Source organism: Ambystoma mexicanum, chromosome 7q (genome assembly GCF_040938575.1).
Source record: "Ambystoma mexicanum isolate Mex_15411 chromosome 7q, UKY_AmexF1_1, whole genome shotgun sequence".
Lineage (NCBI taxonomy): Eukaryota > Metazoa > Chordata > Amphibia > Caudata > Ambystomatidae > Ambystoma > Ambystoma mexicanum.
The window spans coordinates 568,961,612-568,980,930 of record NC_090941.1 but is presented as its reverse complement, the minus strand read 5'-3'; the positions used below and the strand labels follow the sequence as shown (position 1 = coordinate 568,980,930).

The 19,319-nt window shown below is 46.5% G+C and overlaps 1 protein-coding gene across 1 annotated transcript in view; it reads left to right on the top strand.

Annotated features, from left to right (window-relative positions):
• The window catches only part of CKAP2 (cytoskeleton associated protein 2), a 342,261-nt gene that overhangs the window by 281,567 nt on the left and 41,375 nt on the right, over positions 1 to 19,319 (top strand). Inside the window, exon 6 of the mRNA XM_069639818.1 lies at positions 11,958 to 12,021. Within this exon, the coding sequence (XP_069495919.1) occupies positions 11,958 to 12,021 (64 nt within the window). The remainder of the gene's footprint in view (positions 1 to 11,957; positions 12,022 to 19,319) is intronic.

Below are 19,319 nucleotides of genomic sequence, written 5' to 3'. Positions count from 1 at the left end.
GTTAATGGCAGATGTAATGAGAGGGCTAATACAAGGTAATATCTGTCAGGGTGGCTAAAGAGATGGGGGATGCTGACTTCAACTTGGCAACAGCTGTCAAGATTTCAGCAGTAGCAAAAACAGGAAACTCACACCACGAGAAAGTAGAAGGGAGTGGTACAAGCTGCATCATCTGGAGCAGAATGTCAAAGGCCAGAGGAGCCAATAGTTTCGCAGATTTTAACAATCTTGGGCAGGCACGATGGGGCTGTCAAAGGGCAAAGAACTTTGATAATCTCTTGAGATGGTTAATAGTTACCAACCCAATGCGAGAAGTAGAAGCATTTGGCGTTAAAAATGGCTTGATTATTGCTGGATAGTTGAACACAAAGCTGCTTTATCAGCCGGATCAGATTTCAAGTGTCATTTATGCCCTGCTTGCCTGCATGAGAGGTGGTTGAGCGGTCTGTAACGTATGCTTAGACATACTGAGAGGAGCAAGAGTCTGCAGCTGAGGAAAACGCTTGGACAATAGTATTAAGATCAATAACTGGGCTGTCAGAGCAACAGGCCTCTAAATGGCTCGAGATTGCATCAGAAGAACTTTGCGACTTCTGAGGGGCCGTGGGAGAAGACTCAAGGAAAACGATACAAAAATGGTCAGACCAAGCAATAAGGAGGGAAAAAGGAGCCATGGTGTCTGGTTCAAGAGCTTAAGCTCTAGCGAGTTACCCAAACAGTGGGTTGGACCAGATTTCGAATCAAAGATCATCGTTTTCCAGATTAAAATCAATAACAGTTAGGAGATGGGAATGTCGGAGTTGGAGATCCAGCCGCAAGCTCCAATAGACTCTCAGAAATGTGGGGTCCGAACCAGTCGGGCGATGGGCAACTAGAAAGTGAATAGATAAAGTAGGGGAGATGGTAAAACTGGCAAGTAGAGCCTCCATTTGAATGTTATGATTCAAAGTCGATAAAGTCCCGGCAAAGAGAGAATTGAAAATAGCACCCCCGCCTCAATGGTGAGAGGTAGCATGATCACACTGCAGAATATTAACATTGTTAAGCAGCAGCTGAACTATAGCTGGAGCAGATGCTGCGTTAAACCAGGTTTCAGTGACGCATGTAAAATCGGGGACAATCATTTTATTTTGTCATGGTAGTGGGTAGAATGGGCCACAAGTGAACGGGCATTGAGGAGAAAGCATTTCAATACCTCTGAGGGAGGAGACAAGCCAACAATATCTGCATCCAGCGAAAATTCCTTAGGGGCATTTTATAAATGGTGGAGGAAGCTGCAGAGGCTGTTCACAAGTAAAGGAGCTGAGGCGTTAGTGGTACATGTCCATGGGGCACAATCCTGTCCTAGCAGACGGGGCTTGCAATTTGCACACATCTGACATGCCCGCTGCGTGTTGGCTCTTGGCACAAATGCTGAATGTAGAAAGACTGGTGATGTGCATAATGAGGCAGTGTGAATAATGAACAAGGAAAATGTACTGCATGTGGCCCAGTCCTGCCATCACTTATCTAGCTTCCTGTGTGCACCTATCTTCTCTGACACAAAGCTTTAACCTCTTGTCGCAATGCTAATTCCCTGAGTAGCTGCATTCAATGAGGGGGGAGGGCGGGCAACTTGATCAATGATTTTGCATTCATAAGGTGGGAGTGTCTTAGCCAATGAAGTGTTTGCTTGTCTGGAGGCATTGAAGCTCCCCCTCAAGGACAGTCCTGTCTCTGCAACTCCCACTGTGGGCTCACAGAGGAACATCTGCTCCCCAACTCTGGGAAGAGTGCTTTAAGAGGAACTCTTATTCTATAGGCTTGATAAAGGTACACCTGTGAGCTCTGAATGCCCAGGGTTTACGAAGTGGGATGGAGAAATCTTCTGGATGAGCAGAGATTGTGGACAGTAGTAGTGCAGACTAACAAGATCCCTTGGTGAAGAGAAGCACAAATTCAGCTCAAACTGATTGATCCACCTTGGCATGGCTTGCAAAGGCCTTTTTCTCGAATGGATTGTGTCCTCCCACGTATTCCTCATCTTATATTCTCTCCATATACAGCTTTAGCTGCTTCGGAAATGTTTCCAGCAGGTGGTGCTGCGTGTCGATGCCTGTCGCCTCCATGTCCCTTGAGGTGCTCTGTCTCGATGTCATCACTGGTATGTAGCGCACGCAGCGACCATTGGCTTCAGTTCCAGTTCTGCGAGATCTAACGCTTTGGAAGATCGGTGCGCTTCGGTTCCTTCGAGAAACCTTTTGAATTGTGTAAAAATGCCTTTGTCGTCGGCATCATCGACTCTGTGGTGCTTGGCTTCCACTCATATAACATCGGAGTGTGAATCCTGCTTATCGATGACGGCAAAAGCCCTGAAAGAGCATAGAGGGAAGTTAGCTGCGGGTAGGTCACACAAAAATCCCCTTCGACTGTGGGAAAAACTATCCTCGGACGAGTCGAGAGGCGACCCTCGTCGGACGAAAGCTAAAATCTCGATCCAGGAGTGGGTCTCATCACTCATCGTCCTCACTACGTTAGAAGAAAAGGTGTCACAGATCTCCGTCGAGTTGCTCCACTGAATGGGTCGCTTGCCTGACCAAATCAGCCTCGCCGGCTGAATGGGAGAGATTCAGACTAAAAATGAATGCAGCCTTGACCCTCTCGAAGAAAAGCAAGACTCATGCCCATGTCAACAAACCCGACAGAGGCAAAAGACAAAACCTGTGCACCATCGGGCTCAGGTGTTCAGGAGAAAGTTCCTGTGCAACCTTCGGAGGTTCCGTCGAGCAGAAACTCCTTTTGAAAGGAAAACCTTCATCGACACCGAAAGGAAGAGGAGAGATTACACAGGTTTGACCCAAGATGTGCACTTATCCAGAAGTTAAGACGGGATTATCACATTTTCGTTTGTTACTCTGGCCATAAAATGGGTATGACAGTCTCAAAACAAACCTCATCCAGGTGGATCATTTTAGGAATTTCTGAATGCTACTGTTTGGTGGGAAAAGATCCTCTGAGGGTCTCGGAGCTCATTCAACCAGGGGCACGGCTACTTCCTCTGCCTTACAGAGAGAGTCCCAATTTAGGATGTGTGCAGCGACCGCATGGCCTCCATTCACCAAGCATTATAGTCTGGACTCTTCTTCAGGCCGGGAAGGTGGTTTTGGGAAGGCAGTATTTCATTCTGTACCCACAAACCAATGAACTCCTACATTCTTATTTGAAACAAACTTCTGACTTCGTCCTCCAAAAATGCAAACACTGCTTTGGGAGTCCTCATAAAATGAGGAATACGTGGGAGGACACAATCCATTCGAAGAACAAGTTACTTACCCGTGGTAACGTTTTCGATTCGATGTTCCTCCCATGTATTCCTCATTGCCCCTCCCAACCTACTCGCAGTAGAATTTCCTGTTGCAGTTTATGCTCTTTCAGTGGGAGTAACTGTCGGGCATAAGGTATATTTGAGAGATTTGGAAATGAGCATAAAAACGGAACTGAAGCCAACAGTTGCTGCACGTGGTGTATACCAGCGATGACGTCTACATCGAGACAGAGGCCCTCGAGGGACATAGTCGACAGGCATCTACGTGCAGCGCCCCCTGCTGGACAACTTTTCCGATGCAGCTAAAGCTGGATGTGGGGATCTCCATAACATGAGGAATACATGGGAGGAACATCCAATCGAAATAACGTTACCACGGGTAAGTAACTGGTTAGTTGGCTGAACTAAGTGGGGGCGTGAAGCTGCCTTCCCCACACTGTCCTGTCACCCACCCACCCCGGTAATTTAATCATTTCTAAAGTGCTTAATACCAGAGACCATTTTTCTAAGTGCTCAACCGGGATTTGAACCAGTGTTGCTCTCGTTAACTTGCTTCGAAGACCAATACATTGCCCTTGAGCTGTGCTCCTGACGTGCCTAGAGAAACCAACAAAATGGTGTCCATGCACTTCACAAACCGTTCCCTTCTCAAATATGCCAAAGGTCTGAAACCTTTCATATAGATATTTAGTCCATCTGCCTACAGACAGCAAGTGCTATTTCTGCAAGCCAGTCTCCTGCATTTGCCAGGAAAATGGCTTTTCCTCTGGGTGTTAAGATTAAAAAAACACAGGATCACTTTCTTGAAGGTTTCTGTTGATTTAGCATATGGAAAGTGATTAAGTCGGATGTATTTAGTCACCTATCATTAGATGCACAATAACTGGTTCTGTTTACACCCAGACAAGAACACGCCTCTGAACCGAGGGTCCTTGCTGACCTGGAAACCTCGCGGATCACAAGAAAGTTATGCAGGTTGCCGGGTAGGTGCTGGGGGTCTGAGAAGGTGGTAGAAAGCCCAGAGGATGGGGTGGGAGTTGAGAATAGTGCCTGGGACCCTGACCAAGGGAAAGGAACTGTTTTACTTCTGAGCCGCATGATAGTCCTTGGCAGGAGAGTGAACCAAGTCTATCGGCAAAACTAGCAAGAAGGGCGATTTTATTTTTTATTGTTTATAACAAACTTTGAAAAAATACTATTATCAATCAAAAAGGGCAAAGATATTATCCACATTTATCCAAACAAAAAATACATTAAACAAAACGAACAAACTGAAACGTACAATAACATTTGTCCCCTTCTCAAGATTCTGGGACCCAAACCCATAAGAGGGAGTTTTTGAGTTTGTTGAGAAATATTAAGGGGGTGTGGGATCCCAAGAGGGAAAGCAATAATCTTGGGACACTACTAAGAGGATCTGGGACCCAAAGAAAAGGGAGGACTAAGTGGGAAAAGACTCTTACCTGGCAGGATGGTGAACCAGGTTTAGGGGAAGTCCGGAAAAGGGAAAGACTTCCTCCAAGGGGTTCCATGTGTTAAAATCATGGCAAAAATGGCAGTGAACACAAAATATTGCTGCAAAAAGGCCGTGGTTTTGCAGCTGCAATCCATATAAAGGATGCGGCGGACACCCTGCAAACCCCGGACCCATTATACCATTTAAGAGGAACGGGGGACACCCCCGCTCTCCTTAAATGGTGTAATGGGGTACCCCTTTTAACAGGTCAAACCACTGCAGTTTTCCCGTGATATTTTTGTTCAGGCGACATTTTTGCTGCGATTTATACCTTCCAAGGTGCATCTTCCTTATGCCAGTACCTGACGGGGGAGTATACCAGGTCTGCCCAATACCCGTCCCTGAGTCTGGCTTGACACCCATATAAAGCCTGAGCGAGGCCATGGGAAGGGAGTCCTTTCCCCTGGCATTGTGAATTGCACGGTAAAGGCCAGGAGAAGTAAGTCGTTCATTCTGGCAATGTTAAAAGTATTGAGAAACCTATAAGGCCAGGCACTCGTTTGAAGAAGTCGAAAAACTGCCACGTGAGGGCAGAGGTCAAATTACCCATGCTGTTTCCAGCAACCCTCTGGGTGGTTGGTCCCAATGCGGTAAGGTTCTTCTATGCCCCGGTGGAGGCTTTGGACTGGGCAGCCAATGAAGATTTGGGCTGACAAACCATTACAAGAAGTGAAGAAAAGTGTCTGGCTAAATGAGGGAGTGGCAGGGGACCGAGACCAGTAACGATGGAACTGAGACATCGTAGTGTGATTGAGGAACATTTCTGTCCAAGGTTGGCTTGGTCATAAGTGGCATAGTCTGAGCGGAGCTGGAGAACTGTGACAAGCACACAGCTCTGAGATCGCCCATCTGTGTGCTGGAAAAATTATTGTTTAGATCTTAGTTTAAGGGTGACAGATGCTTCAGGTTGGGGGGGGGGGGAGTGTGTGGTGGGAAGCAGGCTGTTGTGGAAGTTCTTTATAGTCTTAGTGTTTTTCTCACTGCAGCCATGTGGGGACAGCACTCTTTTCAGGGGCAGTGAATAGAGGTGCTGCTGGGGGCCTGGGACGCAGTATGCAAGATAGGAATGGCGGATGCAGATAATCCACAGAAAAGGTCCTTCAGCTGTATGTCATGGAATGTCAATGGGCGCCTATATGATATTAAGAGGCCTGGTGGCAAAATTATTGGCGGCCCATCAGACGGACATGTTAAGAGACCCATATGCTGGGGGACGGCATGCAGTTTTTTTGGGGGGGGCAAGATAATGGTGGTAGAGCATGCAGGGTTAACCAGGGGATGGCAATTTTAATTAAATTACTTGGTGGTGCAGTATGTGGAGGGGGATAAAGGGGCCGGGGAGAACAATCCTCTTGAAATTAACATTATGCGGTGAAACGCTATGCATTATTGTCTATGTTCCTAAAGAGGGTACAAACCGGCATCTCAGCCCAAGATGAACTGGGCACCATACAGGGGTGGGGGAAACACCCTCTTCTTAATTCCTTTACAAGGGCCACAGGGTTGAAGGATGTATGGAGTGATATGCACCCCGGGCAATGAGGCTTCTCAAATTTGCATTAGTCCTTTTCAAGGATTGATTGAATATTCCTCTCAAGCACTATGGTGGGTAAGATAATTGCGGACAAATTTCTTGCAAAGGATATCTCGGATAACCCCCCCCCCCCCCCCACTCCTGATGGGTCGCTATACAGGGAGCAGAGATCCAGCAAAGGGGGGGGGGGTTGTTTGGCTGAATTCATATTTGAATCATGAAGGGTAGCCGAGGCTCTCATGGAAGAATATGTGGCCTACTTTCAGAACAACTCTGGGACAATGTAGAAGCCGCTCCACGTTTGGACAGCGGTGCTATGGGGAAGGGTCACCTGCATCTCAGGGAACGGTTGCATCAGTTGGAGCGGGGAGTAGACCGTGGAGGCACAGATGGTGCAGCACAACACAGAGGCGGACAAAAGGGTCCTAATTAGGCCACAGTATTTGTATAGAACAGTGGCCAGGGATGAGGCTAGGGTTGCCCATTGGTAATAGGCAGGCGGGGGATAAGTGCAGCAGACTGCTGGCATGGCTGGAGAGGAGGCAAGGAGTGACAAGGTGGGTGAGGGAGATTAGACATGCGGATGAGAAATTTCATCCAAGGGTGAAGGTTATAGCTGAGGCGTTGGATGCATATTATGTGGAATTATATCCGGCCACAGTAATCCAGGATGCTCCCAGGATTGCGTGCTACGTAAGAAAGACAGGATTGCTGCAGGTGACCCAGGAACAGAGGGAGAGTCTGGAATTGGACCCAACGAGGGAGGAAATCCAAGCCACAATTGACTGACTCCAATCTGGTAAATCTCCAGGCCCTAAAGGATTGTCTGCGGTTTTCCGGAAACTAGTGGGACAGGGACCGGCACCGGCAGAGGAGATGAGGGCTATGTTGATGAAATGTCAGGAAAGGGGCATACTGCCAGAGGACCTACATAAAGAAGCTGCCAGACCAATGCAGTGAGTATTGATTAATCTCCCTGATAAATGGAGAGGTGAAAATATTGGCGAAGGTCTTGACCAACAAACTGTTAACACTCAACCAAGTCTAATCCACCCTGATCAATGCTGGTTCGTTTCAGGTAAGACCAAAGGGATGAATCTTAGAGGCTTACAGAATGCACTGAATGCAGCCTCCTCCCGCAAGGGGCCACGTGCAGTCCTGGCAGTAAACTCAGAGAAAGCATTTGACTCAGTGGGGTGGGAATATCGCTGGGCGATATTAGTGTGGTTCTGCTTTGGACTAAGGTTTATAGAGTGGGTTAAACTATTATACACCCAACAGTTAGCCAGGGTTAAGGTGAATGGATGCACCTCAGATGTTTTCTCTGTACAGAGGGGCACCAGGATTGGGTGCTTGCTCTCGCCACTCCTGGTTTTTATTAGTGATGGAACCTTTTGTTATGAGGGTGAGAACGGCCCCACAGCTTGAATGGTGTTGTGTAGCCGGGGGAGACCATATATCGCTCTATGCAAATGATCTTCTCAATCTAGGGTGAGCCAAGATGTACCAGGCTGAGAGCATTTGACCCGTTTTAGGAGTTCAGCGAGACGTGTGAGACACCAGAAGGTGCCTCACCCACTAATCCCTGGGGATCTGTCATCCAGGTGGCCAGGACACAGCCATCGCTATTGGATTCAGTTCCTGGAGGTGGACAAGTGGGGGAGGATCGCCTGGGTGAGAGGTCTTTGGGGAGTGGGACACCAGATGGTGCGACATGGTATCTCCTTCCCTGTAACACATTTTCCCCATCCTACTAGGTAGAATACTTGGGTACTCTACCCCCATCCCCCACTTTTTACAACACAAACATTTTCTCATAGACAGCCCGCTGTGAGAGAAAACATGCTAACATCCGAGCAGTATAACTGATGTGTCCCAATACAATAGTCTGGTGAGGTCATGCAATTACTAACCATCACACATCGACTTCCATTAAGCTTCCCCACACGGATAAAAGGCGATTCACGACAGCACACACTGAGCGAGGCAAAGCACACGAGGAAACAGCAGTTTTGAGACGGCAGCTGAACGAGGGAGGAAAGACTGCAAAACTGAAGGGGATCGCAAGGAGGGAAGTTCCCTGGACCTTTTCGACAAGGAACTGTTACTTTCCAGATGCCTTGCGCAGAAAGCGCAAGACCAGGAAACCAGGCTGAAGAATCCTACATTGTGTCGGAGATACCTGGGGCCCTCCCGCGTCAGTAATCAAGGCCGGGAGAATCTCAGCCTCTGTGGTACCGTCCTTGGCTCCAAGAAAAAAGCAGCGTCAGTGAAATCAACACAGCGGGTGAGTTGGGGAGACCGATACAAGAACGGTCTGTGTTGAAGCCAAGGTTGCAAGCAGCAACATTGTATGGCGGGCGCTAGAATGAAACTTGTTAAAACCTGTATAAGAGATGGAAATAAATTTGAGCTGATGAGTGATTGAACTTTAAAAACAAGATACAATACCTTTTTGAGAGGTCCAGCACCACGTGGGTGCTCAATCGAAGGTCTCTGTAAGGTATCCAGCTGAGAAGTGGCAAAAGTGAAAGTGAGATGGGTCAAGAAGAGAACAAGTGATTGTGAATCAAGTGTTCCTGTGTTGGATCAAGCAAAACCCTGCGCGCATCCAAAAGTCTTCGATTTTGATGAAGTAGAGGAATTTGGTCCGAGCCCGGTGGAGGGAGACAAATTGAAGGTTTTGTGCTAAAGTGGATCTGAGCATGGCGGAAGGGCCCCAAACGGCTTCCATTAAGAATCTTGTACAATATAGAGATCTTCCGACCTGGCGGGTTCCCTGGATTTAAGGTTTTTCAATTTCGTTATCCCCCTACGACCTATTTTAGAACAAACAATGCAATGTTGCAGCTGTATATAAGTATGTTTGGCTCATTCTGGGAAATGTTTGTTTGCATTTGTTAAAGGACCTAGCTCTCAACCTACAAATAGTTGGCCAATCCCCTTTAGTCCCCCCGCCTTAATCCACATATTAAAGGATGTTTGGTTCAGGCCTGGGGGGGTGGAATTCAGGATTCTTCAAAACTGGAGTGAGTGGTGAAGGGACTGTAGTCTATTTCCTCCCCACCATGTCCCAATAGTGCAGTGTTAAAGTAAGTTGGTTTACTGTTTTACTATTGTCTGTACAGTTTTGTTGCACCCTGACAAAGACGTAGCATAACATATTACAGCACACTTCTAAACTGGTTGGTGATCTTTTTGTGACTATTGATGACATATTTGATTTTAAATGGAGGTCCCTTGCATCTCTATGATGTGTGAATAGAGATTGCTTTTTTTATTTGTTTTGGGAACGATTTGTCTGTGTATGCTTGACTTTTATGTATGTTCACTCAAATATTGTTTGGGAAGATCTGCTCATGCCAACACGTTTTGAATACTTAACTGGATTTTATGTTCACTAATGTTTAATTTTTGTCGAACGACTGTATATATTTTTTCCTGCTGTCTATTTAAATAAATGTATGGACTTATTTATCATTCAAATATGTATGGTAGAGATTCTGTGCTTTATATTGATCCCATAGGCCCTTCCTTTCTGTTTACATACCTGTCCCTGAGTGACCTCTGAGTTATAAGCAACCTGCTGTTCAGCTTCTAGTTAGTCTCTCCAGAACAGCATTTTGGTACACACTACCTGAACACAACACCAAGAGGCACCATCGGAACAAGTGGGAGCTGCATGTGGTTGTAGCAATCAATCTTCCAGAGGGGGGATTGATTGGAGATGTTACATGCTTTCTTGTGATGCAAAGTGCTAGCTTTATGATTCATATATATGGAGTAGGGTAAACTCTCTCAGGTACTTGACTTAAATTAGAGGGGCCTAAAAAAGAGCCTCCTTACCACTCTGATGCACAAGTTGCTGGAAAGATCAGGAAGTCCATACTGTTCTCGAGTTCTGATCACTCCTCACTGGCCAACAAGGTCCCGGTTCACTGCTCATTACATTTACGAGCAATACATGTTGGAAACTGAAGTCAGCAGATTGGACAGATAAATCACCCTGCCCCTATATTAGTGAATTTAGCAGCTTTGCTACTGAGCAGTTCATTCTAGCCCAGAAAAGCATTGATCAGCCCACTAACCTAATAAGTGGGTTCGTTTTATTTTTGTCCCTAGTGTTTGAAAAGGGGCATAAACTCCATGGACAACTTTCTTGTTGCAGGCCAGCTCTGAGATTCAGGTTAAAACTTGGAAAGCTTACCAGCTTCAAGGGCCTATCATTTAGACAATTTATTTTCCCTGCTATACTAGCGGGACGCTTGCATTTGTTGCCACCAATTAATTTGGGCAATATTCAAATGCCCAAAAATACAATCTGCTTTGGTCAAGCAATTTGTGGCAGCAGCCTCTGATCTTCAGATGGTCAGGTGAAAGATGCCCTTTTAGGGGATCACTTTCATCTTAGTCTTTCAGCTGTGAAGCCTTTACAGTGTGTTGTAGGGGAAAGGTTTTTCTCAGAACTCCATAGTTTCCTCTGTTGCAAATGAATCCCTCAGAGAATGAAAAAGGAAAGCTTAAACTTAATTGGACTCTTGTGAGTGGGCACGAGCACATAGAACCACATACTTGGCTAAGAGAAGCACCCATTTACTGATCTGTTTGGCCTCGCCAAGAAGGGCAGTTTGGCACCAGAAATCTAGGCAGTTGAACAAGTGCACCACCACCAGCCCAAAACACTAGTTTCTGCTTCCTTTGGCTTCCTCTGTAAGGTTTAGCTGTGCTGGTGTCTCTTGGCACAGAACGCAAGGGGTTCATGTGAATTGGCCAGAGTTAGGCCTTGTTTCCAGTATCTCATTTCTGGCAAATGTGTAAATAACCCATCTTTTTTACTTGGTGTTTTCCTATTTCAAAGTAAATCAAGGGGTCAGTCTTGCACGGGACTAATACAGTGATCCAATTATGTTCTTTTTCCTATGGCAAAAAGATCCAGGCAAGCAGGCTAAAAAAAGTCCATAATCAGATTTATAGTTTTGTGTATATTGGAGTCCTAGAAATCTTAGAAGATTATTTATCTTGTGGGGTTTTGTGATTATGCAGTAGGGGCTAACTAAGCCTCTTTAGCTTTTCAGAGGCCTTCGCCAGAAGATCAAGTTGATGCCCAGGTGGCTACCTTGTAGATGTTCATCAGTAAACACTAGCATTGGCTAGTGAACTGGCAGCCATAGAGTTGGCTAAATATTGCTGTTTAACTCATTTGGAGAAGTGCAAGGTTTAGATGCATCCATTCTGTAGCCTTTTTGTGGAACGACGCACAAGTAGGCAGGAAAGGGGATAAGCCCTAGGAGTATGTAAGTTAGTCGCCACAATGAGTATTGTACTCCTAATCCTTAGCACCTTTTTTCTTCATTTGCCCCTCTAGCATTCTCCTTAAGTCTGGTTTGGGCAGATGGGGGGCTGGGGGGGCTCGTGTGGGGGGCATAGCATAATGGGGCCGATCTGTGCATGTTCTTTGGCTTTGCTTTCAAAATAAGTGTTTTTGTTGTACAAAAAAAGCCCTGTCTCAGTTCCATGGAATTGACATCCCACAAGTATGGCGGAAATGGGGCTATGGAGAATGGCAGTAGTCACTATGGTAACGTTTTGTTCTTCTTCATCAGCCGATGGGTGACCTACAGAATGTCCTTTCTGACCAAAATGTGGCATCTCCAAAATATGAGACTGGTAAGTAGCTTTCTTCAGTTGTTAATATCTTGAATTGCAGTACATCCTACATGATTGTGTGTGTACAGATTTTCTGGCATATTTGTGAGATCATTGAAATGTATTCAGGAAAACCACAAGGGCAGGAGCCCACTTCATCACCCTCTGTACCAAGGTTCCTGCTCCATCACGGGAGTACTTCCTCACAAAATGATCCTGAATATTTTATTGAAAATGCTAGTCGATCTCACTTTTCAGTGTTCATGTTTTATTCTTTTAACTAAATGAAGTAGAAGCAGGCAGAATGTTTCACTGCCGATGGAACATCCGAAATTCATTGGGCTTGCATGAACATCCTCTGCCTGTGCCTTAGTTTTCTTTCGTGTGAACTTTTTGTGTAACTGTTCAATACAGTGATTGATTCGCTTATTGTCTTGTATTCTCATTACTTTGAAAATTGTTTAGAACATACATGTTGTATTCATAGGAGGTCCTTCAAAGTTCCTGGAATGGTTGGCAGGACCTCTCATTCGCTCCTTGTGCCAAAGGAGCATTTATGACCACAGGGTGACCTAAATTAAGTCTGCATTCAAACGCTAGACTCGGTGTTCGAGACTTCTGGCCACCTACTATGGGTAGTAGGTGGCCAAAAGGGTTTGGGAGAGGTAATGGATGGGTGTGGTGTTGATTTGGAGGGGTAGCGGGGGGAAGTTCAGGGTAAGCTTGTCTTGCTTTTGCATGTCTTTTGAGAAATGTTTGTTTAGTATGCTCAATGCTTCATCAACTTCAATCTTTAGCACAGTCGGAGATCTATGCCCTTCAAAGTTGACAGTCGCACCCGATCAAACTGTTATATGCACAGTTTTTGAGCAACAAGCTAAGGACAAACACTTTGATCATTATCAGAAACATGAGCAGTTGAAAACAAACTGACTTCGATTTTCTGCTAAGGAAAAGAGGCATGCAAGGAAATGTTTTACCACACAACAGTAGTGTATGTTAAGAAATTAAATTGAGAGTCGGAAAAAACAAAAGTTGAGCAAAGTTGGTCCCTGCTATCCTTTGCTGCCAGGAGAACGGTTATGAAAGGCAAACACTGGTTGTCATAATGAGCCGCCTGCAGAACACGGAGGGCAGCGATTTAAATCCATAAAAGCAATGTTCATAAAGGGATACTAACTGGAGAGTATTTTGTGAATAATCCCTTACAAAGTATTTCTAATGTCTCCACGAAGTTCAGCGGTTGTTCCTTTTATTTGGATGCCCCGTTACTTTGAGCAAGAAGGCAGAGAAAAACCCCAAGGAAGCTGATATGGTGAAACGGCTCATGCGCCAGAGCTCGAACTAGTGGGCCATGGCTAGTGTCTAATGCTCCCTGCTTACAAAATGGCAGCCCGCTTAGATTTGCAGTTCTATGCGTGTCTACACTACTCGTAGGCCTCTAGAGGCTTTGCATTGTACCCCGTGCCTTCCAATAGGGCATCTGCGATTTGGGGATTCTTTGGTCAGGTAGGGGGCAGGGCCCAAGGTCCTGGCAGTCCGAGGGTGTTCTGACACCCTGTGTGATAGTTTGTCCAAGGGTAGGCCCCGCTACTGAGGTGGGCACCACTGCTGGGCTTTGGCCATGGCCTTGACACAGGCTTTAACTCACTTTCTTGCCCCACTGGTGTGTAGCAGATGTTTACCTCTGCCTCAGTGCAGTTCGAAAGTGGACTTTTTGGCAGCACTAAGGACCTGCTGGCTACCTGACACATCCAAAGCCAGTGCCTGGTACACAATGTCACACCGGAAGGAGAACAAAATGCCACAAATGGGTAAACTTGATACAGGAGTGAGAGGAGCTTGATTTTGCAGGCAGGCCCTGATGCACTGCCACAACAGCTGTCCCCTGGTAACCCCACACTCTACATTTGCCTCTATTATCCCATACAAGGCCCCACCACCACTGCTTAGCCAAGGATGTGTGCTTTTATACTTAATAGTTCAATAAAGTAGGTAAATCTGGCAAGCATAACAAATCGCAGCTCACGCTCTCGAATACATTTCAGTGACACAAAGGCTTTATACCTCCATATATGTCAGCTATGATGTCATCCTACGTGGCAAATGGTAAACCACTATCGGGCGGAGCGATAGGTTAAGGTAACATATATACCTATAGTTTATTTAGGTATTAGTAACATAATTGACTGCCCCTTATCGAGTAGACACTCGTCAAACTACGTATAATACAGATAATCATAGAATATTGGCAGCCGCTTGGCTCCTGCAACAATCAGTCCATCACATAGGCCATGCTAATAAAGATTGCCCAAGTGACTAGCGCAGGAAGTCTTGATTCTGTTAAAGACACGGAGGCAAGCATTACGCTTCAACTTCTTTATTTACTGATAACCACAGATTTTAAAATCATATTTTTATTTTTCAGTTTAAACTTGTGCAAATACAAAGAAAAAACATCGGACTCAAACGTGGGCATACTACAGCCCCCATGAGGCTCTGCTGCCTGGTAGTCCCCAGCCTCCATCTCACTGTCCAATCTGGGTCCCCTTTCCACTACAAGTATCTGCCACACAGGGTCCCTTCCTCTTCTTTTTTGGCCTTTCTCATAACTGTGAACCAAAGTCTTAAAACCAAACTCAACGCTCTTGAACTTTCAAAAAGGGGGTTCTCTCCCTCTTTCAGACCTCCTCTGACTCGTGCTCAATCTGCTGTCTGTAAACTTTTTTTAACTGTCTCCAATTGTCCTACTCTCGATGATTCTTTTGGTCTTCCCCCATGCAAAAACAGATTTGCAATGTTTGGGATGGGGAATAAGAATCTTCTGCCAAATATTCACAATTCTATTATGACATATACCATATCACAATTTTATACAATGTTCATGGCAGGCCTATTCACAATTTATACAATGTTCATGGCAAGCCTATTCCCGCTGGGTGGGATAATGCTCTCCTCTGTGTCTTTAATAGAATCAAGACTTCCTGCGCTAGTCGCTTGGGCAGTCTTCATTCTATGACAAGACCGGAGGCGAGCATTATGCTTGTTCAAAGCTTTCCACCACTGCAGATGCTATATCGGAGACTGGCTTAAAATAAAGTTCTGAACACTGAACCAGTCCACCGCCTTCATGATCTCCTGCAGCGAAACGCCAGCTGCAAAAGCTTGTGAGGCCATAGCACCTCTGGAGTGCGCTCCAAACTTTGTGATATCTATGCCTGCTAGCTCCATCACTTTCTTCACCCACCTAGCTATGGTGGCTGTAGCAATCGCCTTATATGGCTTCCTACACGATTTAAGCATTTGACTAACTCCCTCAGGCCTAATCACTGCTGTTGCCGCTTCATAGCACTTTATGCATTGCGCTACACATAATTTATCATTGGTAGGGAAGTATGGGTATGAGATTACTTTAGTGTTGGTCTTGGTCCGTTCCGCTATGTTAAACGCTATCCCCTCTGGGTAGAATACCTTCCTTTCTATCTCCAGAGCCTTCACCTCTGAGACACTTCTGCAGGACACTAAGCAGAGTAGGGTTGCCAGCTTCCCTGGAAGCTGCTTATTTGACAGAAGAACGTTTCTCAGCCACTGCTCAAACAGACACAGAATTTTGTGAACATCCCACACCGACAAATATCTCGGCATGGGCGGCTTGCTAACTTTCACCCCTTTAACAGCCTTGTCTCTGTTGGGTGCTCCCCCACCGGAGCGCCGTCTACGAGCTCGTGCCCAGTGGATATCGCCGACCTATACACTCCTACTGTCCTGAAGGCTCTACCGGTGGAGGGTAGACTTGCTAGAAAGTTCACAACCTGTACTACAGGTGCTGAAATGGGAGAAATACTCCTCCCCCTGCACCATAACTCCCAGGCTTGCCACGCGGAATTATAGATCCGGATCGTGGATGGAGCCCACGATCTATTGATAAATCCTGCAGCTGCCTCTGAAAGCCCTGGCAGGCGCCATCTATGCCTGAAATGTTTCATGCCAACAGCGTTAATGTCCGGTCCTGTATCAGAGGGTACAGGGCTCCTGCTGGGTCGGACAGGAGATCTGACCTGTACGCAATCTTCTGAGGGAAATCCGTAGAAAGTTTCATCAGAACTGGAAACTAGGCTTGCGATCTCCATTCCGGCGTCACTATTTCTGCTTTGTCCTTGCAGACCTTTGCTGTTATCCTTGCCAGCATCTCAAAGGGGGGAGGCATAATGTGTCTGACCTCCCCCTCCCCCATGCCCCCCTAATGGTGCAGGAATGCATCCGTTCCCTGAGCCTCCGGGTCCAAATTACAACTGAAGTATCTTGTCAGTTGCGTATTCAATCGCAAGGCAAACAGATCTATGGTCAAGGGACCCCATCTCTGTTCCAGCTTCTCAAAGATCGACCTGTGGAGCTTCCAGTCACTGTAATCTAGCAAGTACCGGGAGTTCCAGTCCGCCACCGTATTCGGGGCCCTTGGGAGATGCTCTGCTCTGACCGATATGCTCCTCTCTAGGCAACTGTGGCAGAAATCTTTAGCTAGCTCCGCCAGCATCTTGAATTTGGTACCTCCTAGCTTGTTTATATATCGCACTGCCAATATATTGTCCATCCTCAGGAGGATGCAACAGTGTGCCTTGCCTTTGGTAAAAGCTTTTACTGCGAAGGACCCTGTGAGGAGCTCTAAGCAGTTGATGTGCAAATCTAGCTCTTCCTTTCCCCCTGTCTGGCTGCATTGGGCTCCCCAGCCTGACCTGCTGGCGTCTGACTCTATAATGAGCTCTGGAACATCTCTGAAGATGGCCCGGCCGTTCCAAGCTTCCATATTGCGTAGCCACCATGTTAGTTCTGTCTTGCTCTCCGTCTACCGGAACTAGTTGATGGTACCTCAAGCCTCTCCTTAAGTACCTGATCTTCAGTCTCTCGAGCTCGATAGTGTAACGGTCTGGGAAAAATCACTTGAATGGACGCTGCTAGGCATCCCACTATCCTGGCTAGGTTTCGTAGAGAGATCCACTGCTTCATGAGCGCTGATCTCAAGTCCTTCTTGATTGACCTTATCTTTGACGCTGGCAGCTCTAAGGTAGCTTTTCTCGTATCTATGGTGAATCCTAAAAATTCTAGTCGCTTGTTTGGTGTTAGTTCTGACTTGTCTCTGTTCACTAAGAAACCTAGACTGGAAATCAGATGTATTGCTGACTGAACTTGCTTTTGCAACCGACCCTTGTCATCTGCCATTATTCGTCCAAGTAGACGATCATCCGAATACCCTGCTCTCGAAGTGCTGCTGCTACGGGCCTCATGAGCTTGGTGAAAGCCCATGGCGCTGAAGCTAACCCAAATGGTAGGCTTTTGAATTGCCATACTTCGTCTCTCCAAAGGAATTTTAGGAATGGACGGCAGTGTACTGCTATCGGTACTGTCAGATATGCATCCTTAAAATCTAGCCGCGCTAGCCAATCACCTTTTCGGAGCAGATCTCCTAGCAGATGGATTCCCTCCATCTTAAAATGCCTGTACACTAGCCAGCTCTTTCAAATGCATTACCGGACGAACTTTGTCCTTGCGATGGACTGGGAACATGTTGCTCAGAAAGGATGGCTTGTGCAGCGTTGCTTTCTCTATTGTGTTTTTCTGTGCTAGGGCCTAAATCTCTGCGTCTAGCAATGCTTCCTCTGCCTGTGCCATCTGGATGTGCTGAGTGGGACGCTCCTGCTTCTGAGTCCCTTGAAACTCCAACATAAAACCCTGTACTGTCTGCAGGACCCATGCGTCTGAAGACAGACTGTGCCAGCTGCTCAAAGAATGCATTGTCCTGCCCCCCACCGGAGGATAGCTCGTTGCACGTTTGCTCACCTTTACTATTGCTTTGGTGTCAGTAATATCCATGTCCCCATCGTCCTCGGGGGGGGGGGGGGGGGGGGGGGCGGGCCCTCTTCCTCTGTTGGGTAAGAAGGCATCTTGCTGACGAGATTCCCAGTACTGGGCTCTGGGACCTCGTGGCCTTCTGTTGAACGAGCTGGCCTATCGGCCCCTAAATCCGGGAAAAACTCTCCCTGGAAACACCTTCCTGATGGATGCTTGGGCTTTTTCTAAGGCGATAAATGGCCCGACAAATGTATTAATTTCCTTAACGAAGGTATCTCTGAAAAGGATGCCATGGGCGCTTTCACATCTATTTTTAGAAGCATGGATCGACGCAGTTCGGAAGATATTGCACAGTTTGTGTTGCCCAACATGCAAACTGCCCTTTGGGCCCATCCCGCCGGGATAACTGGGTCTACCGGTTCCCCGGTGTCTTTAGCCCTTTCCGCTAGATCCATCACTTTTGTGATGGGTCCCGTCAGGTCTAAAATCTTGGCATATCTTCCACATCCGGTCCATGCCCTTTCCGGCAGCTTTCCCTGCCTTTGTTACGAAGGTTGGCATTTTGGAGTCGAGTTCAGGTGTATCAGCTACCTTCCCTGCTAACTCTGGTCTTGGACACTCTGCTCTGAACCTGGTATCTTTTTCCTGAGGTTTTCTAATCTTTTGAGACCTATACAAGGCCACCCTCGGTGAGGGGGGATCCATAATGATTTTTTTCATATATTTCAATGTGCCTCTGATATAGCTAGCAAATCGCTAAGAAAATAGCGTTATCCGCGTATTGTGGGAGAGAGATACTATGTGCTTCTGGTCTGACCGTTAATTCGCGATAAACGCTACTTCGCATGCGCGTGTTCTCCTTGTTTCTATGGAGGGTTGTGCTTGTTTCTCACTCGTGCAGCTGGGAAATCCCCCTTACGCGCTGAGGACTTACTTGTAATGCCGGTGATGGACCGGCAGGAGCCCCAAAGCGAGAGATACAGTGACAGAGTAACAGGGTACTTATCTTTGTGGTTGCAGCAAAAAAGAGGAAGGGACCCTGTGTGGCAGATACTTAATACTTGTAGTGGAAAGGGGACCCGGATTGGACAGTGAGATGGAGGCTGGGGATTACCAGGCAGAGAGCCTCACGGGGGCTGTAGCATGCCCATGTTTGAGTCTGTGATGTTTTTTCTTTGTATTTGCACAAATTTAAACTGAAAATAAAGGAATAAAATTTAAAAAGCTGTATAGCAATAAATAAAGAAGTTGAAGCATAATGCTCGCCTCCGGTCTTGTCATAGAATTGGTTGGCACCCTCTTCCAACCTTGGACATTTGGCTGGTTAGCAGCACATAAGCAAATCGAAACCCAGTTGCAGGGAATGGCATCAGACAACTGCCCACTTGGCCAATTAGCCTACCATATCTTGTCAGTTAGGCCCTAAGCCAAGGCTTCTTCTTTGTAGTGAACTTTAAAGGGATTGAAGGTAC